This window comes from Nannospalax galili, unplaced genomic scaffold (genome assembly GCF_000622305.1).
Source record: "Nannospalax galili isolate Female #2095 unplaced genomic scaffold, S.galili_v1.0 scaffold139, whole genome shotgun sequence".
Classification (NCBI taxonomy): domain Eukaryota; kingdom Metazoa; phylum Chordata; class Mammalia; order Rodentia; family Spalacidae; genus Nannospalax; species Nannospalax galili.
The window spans coordinates 3,930,277-3,948,404 of NW_008345884.1; the positions used below are offsets into that span (position 1 = coordinate 3,930,277).

At 39.2% G+C, this 18,128-nt stretch overlaps 1 protein-coding gene across 3 annotated transcripts in view; it reads right to left on the reverse strand.

Moving 5' to 3' along the window:
• The window catches only part of Fyb1 (FYN binding protein 1), a 125,421-nt gene that overhangs the window by 42,805 nt on the left and 64,488 nt on the right, over positions 1–18,128 (reverse strand). For all 3 annotated transcript variants that reach the window (XM_008842091.3, XM_029567799.1, XM_029567800.1), the window contains exon 3: positions 9,404–9,563. In XM_008842091.3, the coding sequence (XP_008840313.1) occupies positions 9,404–9,563 (160 nt within the window). The remainder of the gene's footprint in view (positions 1–9,403; positions 9,564–18,128) is intronic.

Consider the following 18,128-nt stretch of genomic DNA (forward strand, 5'->3'; position numbering starts at 1 on the left):
ACTTGGGAGAGATTAAGCTAAGGTACTTGAGGCATCCAATCACTAATCAAAGACTAATGTGACTTGATGCTGTATACCTACAATCCCAGTACTCTGGAGTTCAAGCCAGCCTGGGCTACATAGTAAGATAACATTTTAAAGGTAAAACAAAACAAGAAATGAAGAAAGATCTTCTTGGAAATAATTGAATAAAATTTCTAGATGTATAAATGGATAACAGTTTTATAATATACATTTGAATATTTAACATGAATAAATCCTTCACCTTGGCTTTAATGAATAGAATTTTATTTAAAAGATGTAAATACTTTAGACACACTGACAGCCCACTGAATAAAATCCACAGTCCTTCTCCTATGCATAGGGATTATACAATCAGTTCTAGTCACAGCCTTACGTCTCATATTCCCTTTGTCTCTCCCTCTATTTCTAATTTTCTTTGAGGCAGTATCTCACTGTGTAGCCCAAACAGGCCCAGAGCTCTCAATCCTCCTGAGAACTGGGATTATAAGCATGCAAACCACCTCTGGCATATATTCCTGTTTCTTACAGCCTCTTCTCACCTGTTAATACTGATTTAATATACTCTGAACACTCTCTGATTCTTGTTTATCCACTCTTATCCCCCACTTTCCTTCACTGGGTTAATTCTGGCTCATTTTTTAAAAAAAGAGTTTATTATTATTGTATGTGTGCACACACACACACACATAGCATGTGTAGGGGTCAGAGGACAATGCTGTGGAGTTGGTTCTCTCCTTCCACTTTTATGTGGCTTCCAAGGATTGAAATCAGGTGGTTAGGCTCACAGGTAAGCGCATTACCTGCAGAGCCATCTCACAGGCCCTAATTCTGGCTTCTTGATATCCCCTGCTGTGGCCCGCTGTCCAACAAGCCGTTCTTAAACAGTCTCTCTTCTGGGAAGGTATCTCCAGTTTTGAAACTTGCTCTTCACTGTGTCTGTGTGCTATGTGTCCATCTCTACAGTAATTATCCTGTGTAATCATATAACTATAGAGTAACTGCTTGCAGGTCAATTCTTAAGGCCAGACCACATCATGAGAAAAGGGATAGCCATTCAGTTAATTTATTATGAAGACTGTCATTTTCAAAGCAGTGTTAGAAGAATTCTTGTCTTGCTAAGTCTTTGATTTTATTTTAATGAATTGGGGCTACAACAGTGATACTGAGACAAAAGTAACATTAATCACCAAAATGAATTATTGCCATTTGTTTAAAAGGATATTAAAAAAAAAAAAAACCACTGAACTTATAGCCTACTTCTTAAAACACCTGGATAAATAATATTTGTAAAAGGAAGGACTTTTGTTCGGTATAGTCACATAAAGTGTTTACTCTCTTCAGGAAGGTTTATCTACACACAGACCCAAAAATATACCACATAGTCTATAATGCCATTTTATATAGGTTTGAATTTGTACTATACGCATATATAGGTCTGAATTTATAATATACATATATGTATACATATATATGCATATATACCGTTAAAATAGACAATGAATAGGAAATAGTGACCACAATGGCAGTGACAGAGAACAAAAGGGACAAAGAAATAGGTGTACAAGACAGAGAGCAAGAAATAGGTACAAATGACCTGAATAAACCCATGTCCAAGGGTTACCAGTTGCTCAGTGTTCCAGGCACAGAGAAAAGCTCTACAGACAGATTGAGGGAAACAATGGAAGTAGTCACAACAGACAAGAAGAGCGAGCAGCGGGAGGGGGAAGCGGAAGAAAAGGAAGCTCCTCAGTGCCGGTGAGTCCCTCAGGCTGGCCTTTCAGCACAGTTCTTTGTCTATGTTTTAAAGAACTAAATAGGAAAAGCCAAGTTCAAGAATAGTTGGGCTGTGGCTGTAGCTCACTATTAGAGTGGACTGGGCTGTAGCTCAGTGATAGAGTGCTTGCCTAGCATGTGTGAGGCTCTGTGTTCAATTGCTAGTCCAGAAAAAAAAAAAAAAAAGAAACCTAATCAAAACAAGAAACAAATAAAACCTATTAGGGTTCTATTTCCTAAATTTAAATATGTAAAACTGTCATTCTTCATGCTGTGTTTACTATTCATAAGCTTAGTATTAATCTTTTAATTGCTGGATTCTTCTTTGGAAGGAAAAGACAATCCAAGTGACACATGAAACTGCTCTGTACTGCCCAAACTGGGATGCCACTTTGCTCTGGAGCACACCTTTCTAATCTTAAACTGTGTGGAACTTTAAAACGATGACTTGTCTACACCAAAAATTTCTAATTGGAGTTAGCAGGGCTGACTGGCGGTGGCTAATTGCTACAGTCAGTCTCAAGTTCTGGAAAAATTTACACACTTGTAGTTAATTACAAGGTCATAATGGTACATTCTTACTCAAAACAATCCCTTATACTAACTAGGAGTGACTGACTTCAGGGGAAGAACCATTTGCCCTTTCCTTTTCTAACCTTAGTCACTTCCCATTCCTTATTATTTCTTATTACCTCACTCTTCCTGTCTCACCACTATTAATAACCATGAAATTGGCTTTGTATACCACAACTTTCAACCACTGGTTCTGTTTTCATCTGAAGGATTTTTTATGCTGTTAAACTTCTAATTCATTTAAAAAATGGTACTAAGAAAAGTGCTACAGTGAGACGTTGATTTGAACATTATAATGATAGACTTGGTCTTTTGATCTATTTTACTCATTCAAGTGTCTGAGGAAAACAGAAGAAAACATAACATTATATTCTGACCACTAGGTGGGGAAACAATACAATTTAAAATATGTATAACTTTGGCCTTGACTACTTAATTCTCGAAGTTAGTTATTCACGGTTTCTGGTTCCTATCAACCTTTAAACCTTTCACACTTACTCACATCCTGACCTGAGTGGTTTGATTCCAAGTCACTTCTTGCAACAACTTTGGAAGCAGGCCCAGCAGGCTGCAGGTGGTCAAAGTCTCTATCTCCCCGAATTCCTCCTTTGATCCCAGTTAGAACTCCCACTGTGCATCCAGGAAGAGCTCTAAATCTAGTTAGTCTTTTAGCCAACCCCTCACTAGACCAATGCTGCTCTATCTATTCCTTCTTCCAAGAATTCTTCCCCATCTACCATTAGCTTTTCCTCTTTACTGGTTCTTTTTTATCACCATACAAACATGCTGTCATTTCCATATAAAGTCAAGATTATCCTTAGCTACAAAAAATATTTGGGGATATTCTAAAAACAAACAAAGAGACACAGAAAACAAAAATTCTTTCCATCCCAGATTCTCCCTATCTCTGTTTTAGTTTACTCCTTAGGTCTTTCTGATCTCTCTCTCTCTCTCTCTCTCTCTCTCTCTCTCTCTCTCTCTCCACACACACACACACACACACACACACACACACACACACATTCTCTATCGCTCTCTGTTCTCTCTCTCTCTCTCTCTCTCTCTCTCTCTCTCTCTCTCTCTCTCTCTCTCTGTGTTTGTATATGTCTGTGTTCGTATTTTGTGTGTGTGCAGGGCAGAGGTTGACATCGGGTATCCTCTATCACTGTCCACCTTATTTGGGGACAGGATCTCTCACTGAACCCAGAGCCTGTTATTTGGCTGGACTGCCTAACCAGCGAGCCCCAAGGGTCCACCTGTCTCTGCTGTATCCCCATTCCCTCCACTCCCACTTTCCCAATACTACAGTTGCAGATGCATGCTGCTGCATAGGTCACTTTCAAGGGTGCTGAGGACCCAAACTCAAGTTCTCATGGTTGTCCAGCAGGCATTTTACCCACTGATCTCTCAGGCCTGTTAGCTTAATTGTCAACCTGACACAGCTTAGACTTATCTGAGAGGAAAGCGTCAACCAGAAATTGCCTAGATCAGATTGACCTATAGGGGACTATCCACATTATTAATTGATGCAGGAGGGCCCGGCCCACTCTGGGTGGCAGCATCCCTAGGCAGGTGGCCTAGGCTATATAAAAAAAGCTAGTTAAGCATAAGTTATAAGTGAGTGGGTGAGCCAGCAAGCAATGTTCCTCCATGGTTCCTGCCTCCAGGTTCCTGTCTTGAGTTCCTGCACTGCTTTCCTTCAGTGATGGACAAAGATCTGGAAGTGTAAGATGAAGATGAAATGAATGCTTTTGTCCCTCAAGTTAGTTTTAGCCAGAGTGTTTTAGCACAGAAACAGAGTGAAACGAGAGCACCATCTCTGCAGCCACAGCGTTCACCCTCTTTTGAAGCTGTATCTTCAGGCACGCAAGCCTCCTAACAGTTTCACTCCCACAGACCTCCACAGTTGTCTCCTTTGACCTTCAGAAGCACGAGGCACTTGCTCACTGTGTCCTTCTGAGCATGCCCTTTGCTTGTCCTTTCTTTTTGTGTCTTCCCGTTTATTCTCCTTTGTCCCTTCTTTACCCAGGCTTTCTAAAGGATTCAAGTTTTGTCTTTTCTTGCCTGCCTCCCTGCCTCCCTCTCTCCCCACCTCCCTCCCTGCCTCCCTTTCTCAGTCATCTTAATCGGAATCATCACTTTCATGAGTGCTATACCCCTATGCCTCTCAAGCTTGCTTAATTAGCCCAAAACTGTCTCTGAATTCTCTGCTTCTTAATCTTAATTGCCTCCTTAATTTTTTCAGTTGGACTTTAAGAGCTACCTCAAGCTAAACATAGTCGTAACCTCCTAATCTTCCTCAACTGTGAAACCTGCAGCCTCTCTCTGTCATTTGAAGGGAGCATCATCCTTTCAATTGCTCAGGCCAAAAACCTTAGACTCTCCCATGATTCTCATTGTTTTACATAACCAATCCAAAGGCCACTCTTTTTCCGCTCAAAATTTATCCAGAGTCTGGACGTGGCCAAGTGCAGATATTTCTCTCTATCTCCAGCACTGGCTATCATCTTGGCCAGCATGCCTCCTCCATGCCTTGCGCACATTTCCACAGCGCTCAGTTCATTCTGCTGCTGCTTTAGCATTCACTCACCTCCTTGACCTGATTTAAATGACAAACAAGTCAGAGAATTCACTCCTGTGCTCTAACCCCTCCGTGGTTCTCATTTCACTTTGGGTGAACGCTGTGGTCTTTGTCATGATGCACAGACCAGCCAAATCAGCTGACTTTTGCTACTACTCCCCTGGCTGCCTCTAGACCAGTCCCTGCAGCCTCCTGCCTTGCCTTTGTGGACCTCTGTTCTTTCTGCTCTCTGCCTTGAACAATCCCCCCTCACACCACAGCTTCATCCCCAACCCCTGTATTTCCTTGCATCTTTTAATCTCACTTCTCTGTGCAAATCTGCAACAACATGAGGTCCCCAATAACCCCTCAGCTCTATCCGCTAACTGTGCTCTGTTTGTTCTCTCAGAATTTGATACTTACTACCTACTACAGTCTCATTTACCTATTTATTATCTTTCTTCCTTTTTCTCTGGTCCCTGTTTCATAAAAGCGGGAATCTGATATTTGCCTGATGTTCCCCAAACTCCAATAACAAAGACGCAAAGGAATGACTCAAATATCTGTCAAACAATATTTTAAAAACCTAGCAGATCTTGCCTTGGGAGTGGAATTTGATTAGAGGGGGAGGCACAGGCCTGCAGAGTGATACTCCGGAGGCCATCAAGACATTCTGAAGGGTGATGGTAAGAAGCAACAGACACAGGTCTCTCCCACTTTTCTGCCCCAAATCCAACCTATAGATTTCTTTTTCATGTGAGATACAAGCTTTTGGGCCTGAATATAAAGAACCACTGTGCTTTCATTTCCTCTGTGTATTTACCTAGTTTCCCTTTCTTGGGGGAAATTTTCTGACCTAGATATTTCCTCATTGTGGAGTTTACTTGAGCTCACTGATGGGAACTTGAAAAATGTTGACATTTTCTCTTTTGAAAAGACAAAGGAGCTTATAGATGTCCTTAGCATTCATGCATTCTCTTTTCTGCAAATGACAATTAACCTTCAGATATTTTGGGCATAGATTATCCAGGCAATGCAACAACCAAGCCCCTTGTTTCTTCTCATTTTTCTTCGAACAGGCTGTGTTTTATGGAGTTGGCAGATCTTAGATGAGTCACATATGAGCAGTCCTTAATAAAATGGAATGAGAAAGGAGGCAAAGCTTACCACTACCAATATCTGGTATAAACAGTAAGAATTCAAGCCTGGCTGGTTGGCAGACCCTTTCAACTTTGCCTTCTTAGGCAAAACTTTGAATTCTTTGCAAAGCTGGAACTGGACAGCATCCTGTGAAAGCAGTCCATGTCCTAGGATTGCTTGTGAAATCTTTCTTCTGTCTACAACTTATTCTCTTCACTTGTCCGGATGGATTCTAGGATCAGATTTTCAGGAAAGAATCAACATAGCGGACCTGAATTTGCTGTTTTAGAAGCATGTGCTACTAAGGTTGGCCCAGAGCTTGTATATGGGAGCTCATTTTCTCTACAACTGCAGGAAAAATTGCCTATCTGATGACAGTGTTTTGCTGTGTGGAGACTGTCACCAATGTGACATAGGTGAACACTTGTTTTCATTCCAAGTTTCTGGTCTTCTGGCAATTGCTAGGTCCAAGGAACCTATGGGATAACTTCCAGTGGAAAACTTGGTCATTGTCTCTAGTGGGCGTCTGTGGGAAGCAGTGTGAGACATACACTACCTTTTTATATCTATACCCTCCCGCTGTGCACCTTTCCTAGGCTTGAAAGGGAATTGTGTGGAGGCCTGAGTTTGGTTATTTTCACCTCCTGCCTGTCCCTCCTCTTGTTACCTTAGTGAATCTCAGCCATTCCTATTACTGTACACTGAGACCTGAGTCCTTTCAGTAAGTCATCAGATATATCTGAGGTCTGGAAGAGTCCCAAAGCAGCAATAGTGACAAATAGTCTTCCATTATTTCTTTAATGAAGTAAACCTAATCAATTTTCAGGATTCGCATTCGAGTTGTTTAGATTTTGCACTAAAATTATGCCGTATTCAGAGGCTTTGCTGACGTGCATCCTGAGGCAGGGCCATATAACAAAGTTTAGAAGTGCTAAGATCTTGGGTCCACTATGGTGGTGCTTGCCTGTAATCCCAGCACTGAAGGCAGAGGTGGAGGAGACAGAGGAGACAGAAGCAGAGGAGGCAGAAACAGAAGCAGAGGCAGCAAATCTCCACAAGTCTGAGGCCAGTCTGGGCTATATAGTGAGTTTTAGGTCATCCAAGGATACACAATGAGACCCTGGCTCAAACAGCAACAAAAAACTAAGAAGTAAAATAAAAATAGACAAAAAAGGAGTATTGAAAACTACATTGAATGGGTTTAATTTATGAGAATAAGGAGAAAATTAAGGATAAGAAACATTATTTTACACATGGGAAAAGAAATAATTTGCATGGAAGCAAGTGTTTACTAGTACATATATTATCTATTTTAATTAGACTAATGCTTCTTTAGCCTTAATATGTTAGTTGGCAGGTGCCTTACACTTTCCTTTGGTGGCAGCTTCTCCTACGGTATTTAAGTCTTTTAGTTAGCAGCCACTGGCTCAGATGCTAGAAGGGCATAATGTGAACAGGCATCACAAAGGTGCTCACGTGCAAAAGGCTTGCTGCTTGTGCAGCCTTAGCTACTAACTTTAAACCCCCAAGAAGCATCACGAAATAAAAATAGTCATGGTTACTCATAATAAATGCGTCTTCAAGTACTGCTCTAAACTATAACCATGAAACACTTAAGGAAAGTGCTCAGCATGATTTTTGCTATTAACAAATTTTACTATTATGGATTATGGACAATAGGCCATCAATTTGGTAGGAGAACTGAGGTAAAATCAAATTATACTATTATATCAGAGCATTACTTGTTTGTGGGAAAGAAGAATAATGTAAAACAATTTTCTAAAAGAGGAATGTAAAGATCTAACATATTTTACCATAAAAATCTGTGCTTGTTATTGTTGGACTATTGCTTTTTAAAATATTTTATTTTACTACAATCATTCAATTTTTCCTCAACTAGCTATTTTGATAAGTCAGGGATAAACAACCTATATATAGCAATCCATAGAGATATGCCATTTAAAAATATTTTATTTGCCAGGCGTGGTGGCACACACCTTTAATCCCAGCACTTGGGAGGCAGAGGCAGGTGGATCTCTGTGAGTTCAAGGCCAGGCTGGTCTACATAGTGAGTTACAGGACAGCTGGGGCTACAGGGAGACCCTGTCTCAAAAAGACCCCCCAAAATTTTATTTATTATTATTTTTTATGTGTATGAGTGTATTGCCTGCATGTGTGTAAGTGCACCTGTGTCATGTAATGCCTGCGGAGGTCAGAAGAGGGTGTTGGATACCCTGGAACTGGAGCTATGGACAGTTGTTAGTTGCTATGTGGGTGCTGGGAATTGAACCCGGGTCCTCTGCAAGAGCAATCTGTGCTTTTAGTCTCTAAGCCATCTCTCCAGCCCCGAGATAGGACATTTATAAATGAAACTCCTAAAAAAACTTGAGCAAGACTACACTTCAATAAAAGTTTCTTAGATGGCTAATTATAGCCCAAAGATAAAACTTACATTTTAAAATATTTTATTTATTATTTTTATTTTATGTGTATGAGTGTATTGCCTGTAAGTGCACCCACGTTGTGCTATGGCTGCAGAGGTCAGAAGACAGCATCCAATTCCCTAGGGACTGCAGTTATGGATGGTTGTTAGCTGCTATGTGGGGTGCTGGGAATCAAACCCAGATCCTTTGCAAGAGCAGTCAGAGCTCTTAACCTCCGAGCTATGTCTCCAGGTCCAAAACTTACATTTTTAAAATCCACTAAATGCTGTTTAGCATAGACTTAAAGCACATATTTACTTTGAGGTCAGATGGACATTGGTTTAAATTTCTCCTCCAAGCTATCATGTGATCATGGAGAAGTTTCCCTTCTAAAGTTCCATTTTCACACCCATAAAATGCTAATAAATACTGTACACTTAATAAGTTTATAGATATTGCATATAAGATGCCCAGGAAATCACAGGCACTAAGTAAAACATGGTGGCTGGGGTAGAGGGTGGTGGGCATGGGGATGCTGATAATGGTGGTTTCAAGAATGGAAACAATGGTGGTCCTGGTGATTATTATGGTGGTGGTGGTGATAGTGGAGAAGATGTAGGTGGTTTGCTAATCTCAAAGGAGCAGCAAAAAATTTAAAAGCAGTAGAAATTTTCTTTAAGTGAGCCCTTAAGTAGAAACCCAACACGAAACAGAGAAACAAGAGCTCCTCAGACTCAAAAGGGGCATGAGAGTATATGAGATGCCTGCTTAGTCCACCCTTCTCCCTGACTATTGCCCACTAAAATGCCCCAGAAGTTTTCCATAGAACCATCAGCACTCAGTCATGCATAGTTTGAAAATTCCTGGCAAGACTTTGGTGAAAAAAATGGCAAAATTATTTTTTGCTTACTTCAGGTCAAGGGGAGGCTTAATGTTTCTGGGAGGTAGACTTGGGACTGGTGGTTGTGTTGGGTGAGATGCTGGCAATGGTGGCTGACTGGCAGGCTGGGATGATGGAGGTGGTGGTGGTAGAGAAGTTGTTGAGTAAGGCGTCTGGCCTTTATTGGTACCTAAGAAACAAAGTAAAGGGTATGGTTAATTAAGACAAATCTTCAAAATAGAAGAGCTAGCCATTCTAAGCATGAGGAGATGAGAATCTTCAACATAAGAATGTTAGAAATGTAACCTGCATTGCTCGAATGCTTTAAGGTGTTTGATGTTTTAAGTATATTACCTTTTCTGAGCTTTGTAAACCTTCATTTTAATATTTTGGATTTTATGAATAATCTAACATAAATTTTACATCACATTTCATGATTTTACAGATACAGATTACTTTTCCATTGGACCTATTATTTTAGAAAAGTGATATAATTTTCATATCTACTCTCATAGGCGGAACACTTTTGTTTTTGACAATCTTTCTGAATCTAAGGCCTAACACACATGAAACACTTAGGACAGTGTCTGGCAGACAGTATGTTTAATGTCCTTTTGGTTTTGTTTTGTTTTGTTTTTGAGACACGGTCTCCCGTAGACCTAGACATCCTGGAACTCACTATGTAGACCATCTGCCTCTGCCTCGAGGGTGCTGGGATTAAAGCTGTGTAACATGACACTTGGCAGTAAGTTTAGTGTTTTATTTTTCATTCAATAAATATTTGTTGAATGCCAATTCTATTCTAGGTACCAGGAACACAGCAGAGATAAATGACCAGACAATGATAGGTTGAAATCAGATCTGATGATAAGCATGTTTTTCCTCATAGAAACTGAGAACATTAAGCATCTGGGCTTCACTCATTGTTTTGTTGACCTTTTAGATTGAGAAAGTGATAGAGGAAATGCTGATTATGCAGTTTAGACTTAAATGTGTCATTTCTGTAATTATCATATCGTGAATAGTATAAAATCGAGGAAATATTTTTCTAGAACTTAGCAAAGTATTTGTAGTCAATAGTCACTATCTAACTCACTAAAATAATTATTCACCTCATTGACAAATGAGTGAAATTCTGACATGCATCTTTATTACCTTACATTTGCTTACTGGTTAACTGAAAACATCAATCGGCATTTAGGTTGAAGGTGTACTCACTCTCTAATTGCAACAATAGATTGGCTACTAGACATAAGAATGGGCTATATGGAATTTTAAACAAATCACATTGTCTATTTTGTTATTATTTGTATACTATATAATATTCTTCCTTTATATCATAACATTTATGACATGTACCTATGTATATACATAGTATAACATACAGGCTCCCGCACACTGTTATCAGCTTTTCCTGATAACTAGTTGTTAAACATTTGCCAGCAGATTTCTACTGGTGCCTAAGAAATTTCCTAGTTTTACTGGTGAAATAATGAATAGAGTTACTTGCCCCTCTATCTTCCCTACTCGCTTTGACCCTTTTCCTGTCTGCTGTTTCTTCATTCACTTTCTGACTTAATATATTATGCTTTAAAATTATGCATGCTGTCTAGTCTCGCTGAACAGGGAGTTTATATCTCTTATCTTCCATGTTTCAGGGTGATGTTTTGAGAGAAAGGGGATGCCGTCTTGAAAACTATTATGTTGATTTTACATGACATTGATAACACTAGTGTAATTTTTTGTGATCATAACCATGTTTCTTTTTAAATGCTCAATCTAGTCAATTCTTTGCCTATATTTTACATAATACTTAACTTTTCTTATTCATTTAAATGATGCTGCTATTAAGAATATTAATCTTGGGGCTAGAGAGATGACTCGGTGATTAAGAATGAATAATGCTCTTGCAGAAGATCTGAGTTTGGTTCCTAGCACCCACATCAGGCAGCTTCCTGACGTGTAACTCCAGCTCCAGGGAATCCAACACTTTCTTCTGTACTGTGGGCACCTGTACTAATACGTGTACACGATATATACATATATGTACATAATTAAAAATAAAATAAATCTTTTAAGAAAAAGAATATTAATCTTTTTGTTTCTCACATGGAAAAACTGAATATAACTTAGCTACTTTTGTTCCTGCTTTTTCTTATCCATACATTTTTTTTAAAGACCCAAAACCTGTTAGCAATAAAAGACAACCTAACATAAACGAGGAATTGCATCAGTTAAAAAGAATGTAAGGGACTGACTCAAACTGATCAATATGTTATGAGGCACTGTGTCCTAACTAATAATCTTATGGGACCACTGTAGTTCATGCAACCTCATGCAACCTAGTGTTGACTGACATGTCATTATATGGCATATGGCTGTGCTTATTGATGTGAAATAATGCTTTCATCATAACATAAACATTAAAAATTCTAGTAAATTGGCTGGGCGTGGTGGCACACAACTTTAATCCCAGCACTTGGGAGGCAGAGGCAGGTGGATCTCTGTGAGTTCAAGGCCAACTTGGTCTACAAAGTGAGTTCCAGGGCCAGCTGGGGCTATAGGGAGACCCTGTCTCAAAAAAGACCAAAAAAATTTATTTATTTATTTATTTATTTATTTTGAAAAGATGTTCTGCTATTTTAATTCATAAATAATATGGCTTGGGAGATTCATAAATGATTTGTAGGTTAAAAATAATAAGTTGCTGTGAGTGTATATTAATAAACCATGGCATACATAAAGGAAAATGTTATCTCTGACTTAAGTTTCATAGAAATGATTTTAGTAAGCAGGAGGCATTACCATGAGAATGAACTAAGGCTTGCAGGTGAGAAGTTAGGGCTAAGGAGTGTCAAGTTCTTTGAACTGGAAGCACGGAGGGCTTACTCAGAAAAACCTAGGCCTTTCTGCATGCTAGGCTGCTGAGACTTTCTGATGAAGCCATCTGGTAGATCCCTGCTGCTCTCCTTCTCCAGCATCTACTTTCCTTCCTTTCGTTATAATTGCCGAGCCACCCAGGAAAGGCATGTTTGCTTTTTCCATTGGATTTGGAACAGAAGGAGTTAAGTTTTCAATTGCTGGCAGCTTTGTGTCCCAGAAGGGCAGAGCATGCCTGAGAGTGCATCAAGACCAGAGGAGAGCAAGACTCAGAGACAGAGAGGGACAGGCTAGATTTTAAATGCAAATGGCCTTTGGGAAATCAAAGACTCAAGGAGGCACTAAACTGTCAATGTTTCACGTTCTTCATCAAGATGTGAACATAAGTTAAAGTCTTCCTGTGGTACACTAGTATATAGAAGTGAAACAGCTTGCTTTGCAAAAACCTATAGTCACTTTCAAATACTGTAAGGAATACATTTGCATGTATGCAAAATAATTCTAAAGAAAAACACCTTAGTTTTTTTGTGGGGAAGAGTCAGACAGACCAATTTTAATGTGATAAGGCTGACTCTGCTATTTCAATCTTTATGTACATATTTATTTTCATTTTATGTGTATGTATGAATGTTTGCCTGTATGAATGTAAGTGTACCACATGCATGTAATGCCTGCAGAGGCCAGAGAGGGGGTTAGAGATCCTGGAACTGGAGTTACAGATGGTTGTTAGCCACCATATAGGTGCTGGAAACTGAACCCAGGTCCTCTGGCAGAGCAGCCTTAACCACTGAGCCATCTTTCCAGTCCCCTGATAACTCAATCTTATGAGGTTTAAAAAACACAACTAATATTGAGCATCTTGAAAACTATTTTTTTCATATGTAAAGAAGAATATAGATATTGAATAGTGAAAATAAGGTCAGATAAATAGAAAAAACACAATGGCAGGAAATGTCAATGAATAAGAATTTATCATTGAGTTTTAGCCAGAGATCCTAATGCCTATATTACATATGTCATCTTACTTATTCCTTCTAACAACCAAGTGGGACATATGTTATCATTTAGTTTCCATTTAATGTTAAAAACTGTCCAAGTTCACACTTGATAAGCAACAGAGGTGTGGTTGGATCTTAGTCATTTTTTTTGTTATTTTATGTCCTTTCTGCTATGCTCTACTCTTCACAGTAATGAAATGGAAATTATTAAAAAGTTCCAATAGACATATTAACAAATTTTCCTAAGATCTGAGTGTGATTCAGCCTTTTTCGATTTTTACCTTTCCTAGTAAGGTGATTTTATGAGTATTTTCAACTTAATATTTGGCAAAACTAACTTTAGAGACTATAAAGTTCACATACATGGCTGTTTGAGCTGCCAAGTCTGTGCTGTTTTAGAACTTGATTTTGAAAACCACATAACAGGAGTATAGTCATTCAGGGGCTAGTAGAAACTCTCAAACATGATGATTGAAGTTGGTTGACAGAAAGAGAGGGGAAAAAACCCCTGAAGAATTTTACTCAGAGAATTTGAAATAAAGTCATGAAAGTCCTTAAAAACTATGAAACAACAGGAAAGAAGTAGTTTAGGCTTTAGGTGCCAAGAAAAATTACAAATGTGAAGTTTGAGAGATAACACCTACCATCTTGATCTACCTACTAATCTTGTCCCCCAAGGTTTGGGGGGAATTACCCAAGAGGTCTGTGCCTTTAAAATGCTGTACCCAGCCCCAGAGTCTTATTCTCTTATGCCAGGCAAGTGTTAGTTTTCTATATAACAATTCATCATTAAGAAAATAGGATTTGAGGCCCAGCAAGACAGCTCACTGGTTAAAGGCCTTTGTTGCCTTGCCTAATGCCCTCAGCTCTATGCCTAAAACCAACAGAGCAGAATAAGACTAACTCCTGAAGGTTGTCCTCTGACCTCCACATGTATGCTATAGCATGTGCAAGCCCCCACAATATACACAAATAAGTAATAAATGAAAAAAATTATTTTGAAAGACAACCTAAAAAGAAATAAAATTAACTTTAAAAAAGTTTATGAAGGCATGGAAAATAACTAAGGTGGAAGAACTGGAAATACAGAATGCAATTCAATATTATGAAAATATATTCTCATAGTTGAAAAAATGTTCTTTTTTTTTTAAGTTAAATCCTTAACAGAATAAATTCAACAATATTGTGAAGACAAAGTTGATAATTTCAGGAATGACTTTTACAATGCAGACATGTTCTGGACAAATGGCTTTTACCTAACATTGCAACCAACAGGAAAATCTAATGTTTTGAGATAATTTGACACTCTCTCAGCTTGCTTATAATTTAAAACAACCTTCCTAAGCTTTGGGATCTTCTTGTGATATGGGCATCTAGATTTAATCCCTCATGACCCTTCCTTGCCCTTGACCCAAAACAATGTATTAATGAGTGTGTGTGTGTGTGTGTGTGTGTGTGTGTGTGTGTGTGTGTAACCAGGAGCACATGTGCATATTTGTAGGAAGAAATGAAGATTATCTTGTTTGCGTTGTAAACAACAGGGTTTAAATTGATAACATGTTTGTACTTGTGTGTGTGCTGTTCCAGAACAATAAGGGTCAGAAAGGGAAAAATAAAGGTCCACTTTTCCTTCCCCATTTCTTGTGGAATGTACAGTTTCAATAAAAGATAGAGGAAGGGCTTTCTTTGAGAGATCAGTTCTGGAAAAAATCTGAAGGAACAGGTTCTCAGAGCATTTTGGATCCCCTCTTGTCTAAAACGGATGCTAAGTGTTAAGATGTGTCTATTTAAGCAGTACCATAATGTGGCATTGCATAACACCATAGGAAATGAATAGCAGCTTGATGAAGTGTGTTTATATGTAAACAGTTATTAGAAAGTAGCAACAATACAATAAAATTGGCAAAAGAAGAAATACATAACTGGAACACAGAAATTCTGAAAGCAAATTTATATGAATAAGAACACAAGCAGTAGGGACTAGCTTGCTGAGAAGTTATCTAAACCCGAGTGGGCAGCCCTAAATGCAGGCGTGCATGAGCACCAGTAAATAGACTCATTGAATTATAAATATATATATATGCATATTTATGCATGTATATATATTATATAACAATAATAATTAAAGAAGAGGACAAGAAATTGAGAGGGAGTAGGGGACATAGGAAGGATGGAAATAATGCAAAGATAACACTCATGTTTGAAAATTAAAGACCAAAAAAATAAAAGAGTAGGGGGCCTGAGAGATGGCTCAGCAATTAAGAACACTGGCTGTTCTTACAGAAGAACTGGGTTCACATGGCAGTTAACAACAGTCCATAACTCCAGTTCCAGGGTATCCAATGTCCTCTTCTGTCCTCTGTGGGCATTGCATGACATGGATGCACTTACACACATGGAGGCATAAAAAAGAGTAAATATAAAAAACAAAGCAACAAAAAACCCACTCAAGACTGAACAGACCAGGAATGCCTTCCTCTAAGAAGGGCAGTATATTAGTTGTTCTTCTGTTGCTGTGATAAAATACCATGATCAAGGAAGAGTTTATTTGGGCTTATGGTTCTAGAGGGATTGGAGTCTATCATGGCAGGAAGGCACTGTGACAGAGGTAGCAAAAGCAGAAAGCTGAACACTCACATCTTCAAGCACATACCAGGAGCAGACAGAGCAAGCTGGAAGTGGGGCAAGTCTAAGAACTCCAAAGCCCACCCTTAGTGATATGTTTCTTCTAGATAGGCCAACCCCCCTAAAGTTCTATCACCCTCTCCAAACAGCACTACCACTGATTGAGTTTTCAAATATTTGTGCTTATGGGGGACATTTCTCATTCAAATCACCTTAGGCAGGGTTGTGTAGCTATATGGAACCCTATGGCAGTAGGCAGGGCTTGTCTTCTGTTGGGGGGGGCATTCAACAAAATGGCTAGTAAGGTCTATTACAGCCCATTCTTATCCTTCTGGCTCAGATGAAGGGACCATGCTCTGGGAATTAGAACAGCAACTCATGGCTTCAAGAGGAGATGATGTGGGGCTAGAGAGATGGCTCAGTGATTAAGAGTAATGGCTACTCTTGCAGAGAACCTGGGTTCGATTTCCAGCACCCATATGGCAGCTAACAACTGTCTGTAACTATAGTTCCAGGGAAATCTGACACTCTCTTCTGATCTCCATGAGCATTGCATGACTCAGGTACACTTACATATATACAGGCAATATACTCACACACACAAATAAATAAAATATTAAGAAAGAGGAGATGATGCACATTCTGTTGATAAGTCAAACAGAGCTCCAGCAACTAATGGCAAAAGTAGAAGTAAACTGTATTAGGAACAGATTAAAAGAAATTATAGAAGTTTCTAGAACATGAAAATAGCTTTCAAGGATCTAGGAAGTCAGATACTCTCATTTCAACTTTTCATCCTTTTGGCTTTGGAAATTCAGAAGAGACTTTGCAAAGTTATTTTCCTCTGCTCTAGTACCAGGGCCATTTTCCAAGTAGAAATGAGTGGGAAAGGTCTTCCATGAATCAGAAGTGGCCCAATGTTATCTGGCCCTGCCCTTAAGGATGACACCAGACTACAGTAAAACAGGATACCTTAAGTGGTAAGATTCTGTCAAGATATAAACTGCATTAACAGAAAAACAGAGTTGGGGACAAGGAAGAAAAGAACAGAAGAGAAGCAGTGGGGATGAGCAGAGAAAACACAGGGGGAAGTAGTCAACTCAAAGGAAATGGAAGCCATGCTATTTTACCAATGTTGCATTGTAGTTGTTTCTGCCAATCGAAACACCAGCTCCAGATCCTGTCATACAAAGAGGTAGGAGGACTCAGGGAGTCTACCCTGCAGACTCTGGTGTTTCTCTTCTGACTAAGAAAGTACAAGGGTGGGGGCACGGAAAGAGTTGGAGGGGGAGAGGGAAGGATAGAAATGATGTAAATACAGTACTCATATATGAGATTCTCAAAAAATAAAAAGAAATTTAAAAAAGAAAGTACCTATAGACTGTGTCTCAAAGGTCTCAGCAATGGCTTGAAGTCCACTTTCAGTTTCGTGTTTAATCTGTGGATTCCTTTACAAAATCAGACATTATACCAAATTGTTCCTAAATGTCAAAAACCCTGACCCTAGACCAGTACTTTTAAATTCTGATTTTGTTGGGATTTGCTATGGATGGAATCCTGTGGGTTGAATCCCACAGGCTCATAGTTTGAATACCTACCTCCCAGCTGATGGTGCTATTTTTAAATCCAGGAGTGTTTAGGAAGTAAGGAATGACTGGTGTAAATGGGTCACTAAAATGGGCCTTTGAAAGTTTTATACTGGTTTCTGGCTCCAGTCTGAGCACTCTCTCCTGGTCCACTGTTCTGTGAAAAGTTCCACCACATGAGCCTACTGCCACAGATGGAGCTACTCTGCCATGCTTTCCCTGCTAGGATGGAATAACAACCAAAAACCCTCTTCTTCCCTTAAGTTGTTTCTGTCAGATATTTTGGTTACAGTGATGACAAAAGTAATACAGATACATTAGAGTTGGGATGAGCACTACAATGTTTTTATTCTATCACTACAGAACTTGTCTTAGGTCAATTGGTCATCCTCTATGTAATATAGTTTCTCTGTCTGTGAAGTGGGAGTAATAAGAATCAACCGCATAAGTTACTAAGCGTTAAGACATCTTAAATAGCCTGAAGCATTGTGTAAACACACACATACACACACACACACCACATACACCACACACACACACACACACACACACACACACACAACACACCACACACACCACACACACACCACATACCACACACACACACACCACACACACCACACACACACCACACACACACACCACACACACACACACACCACACAC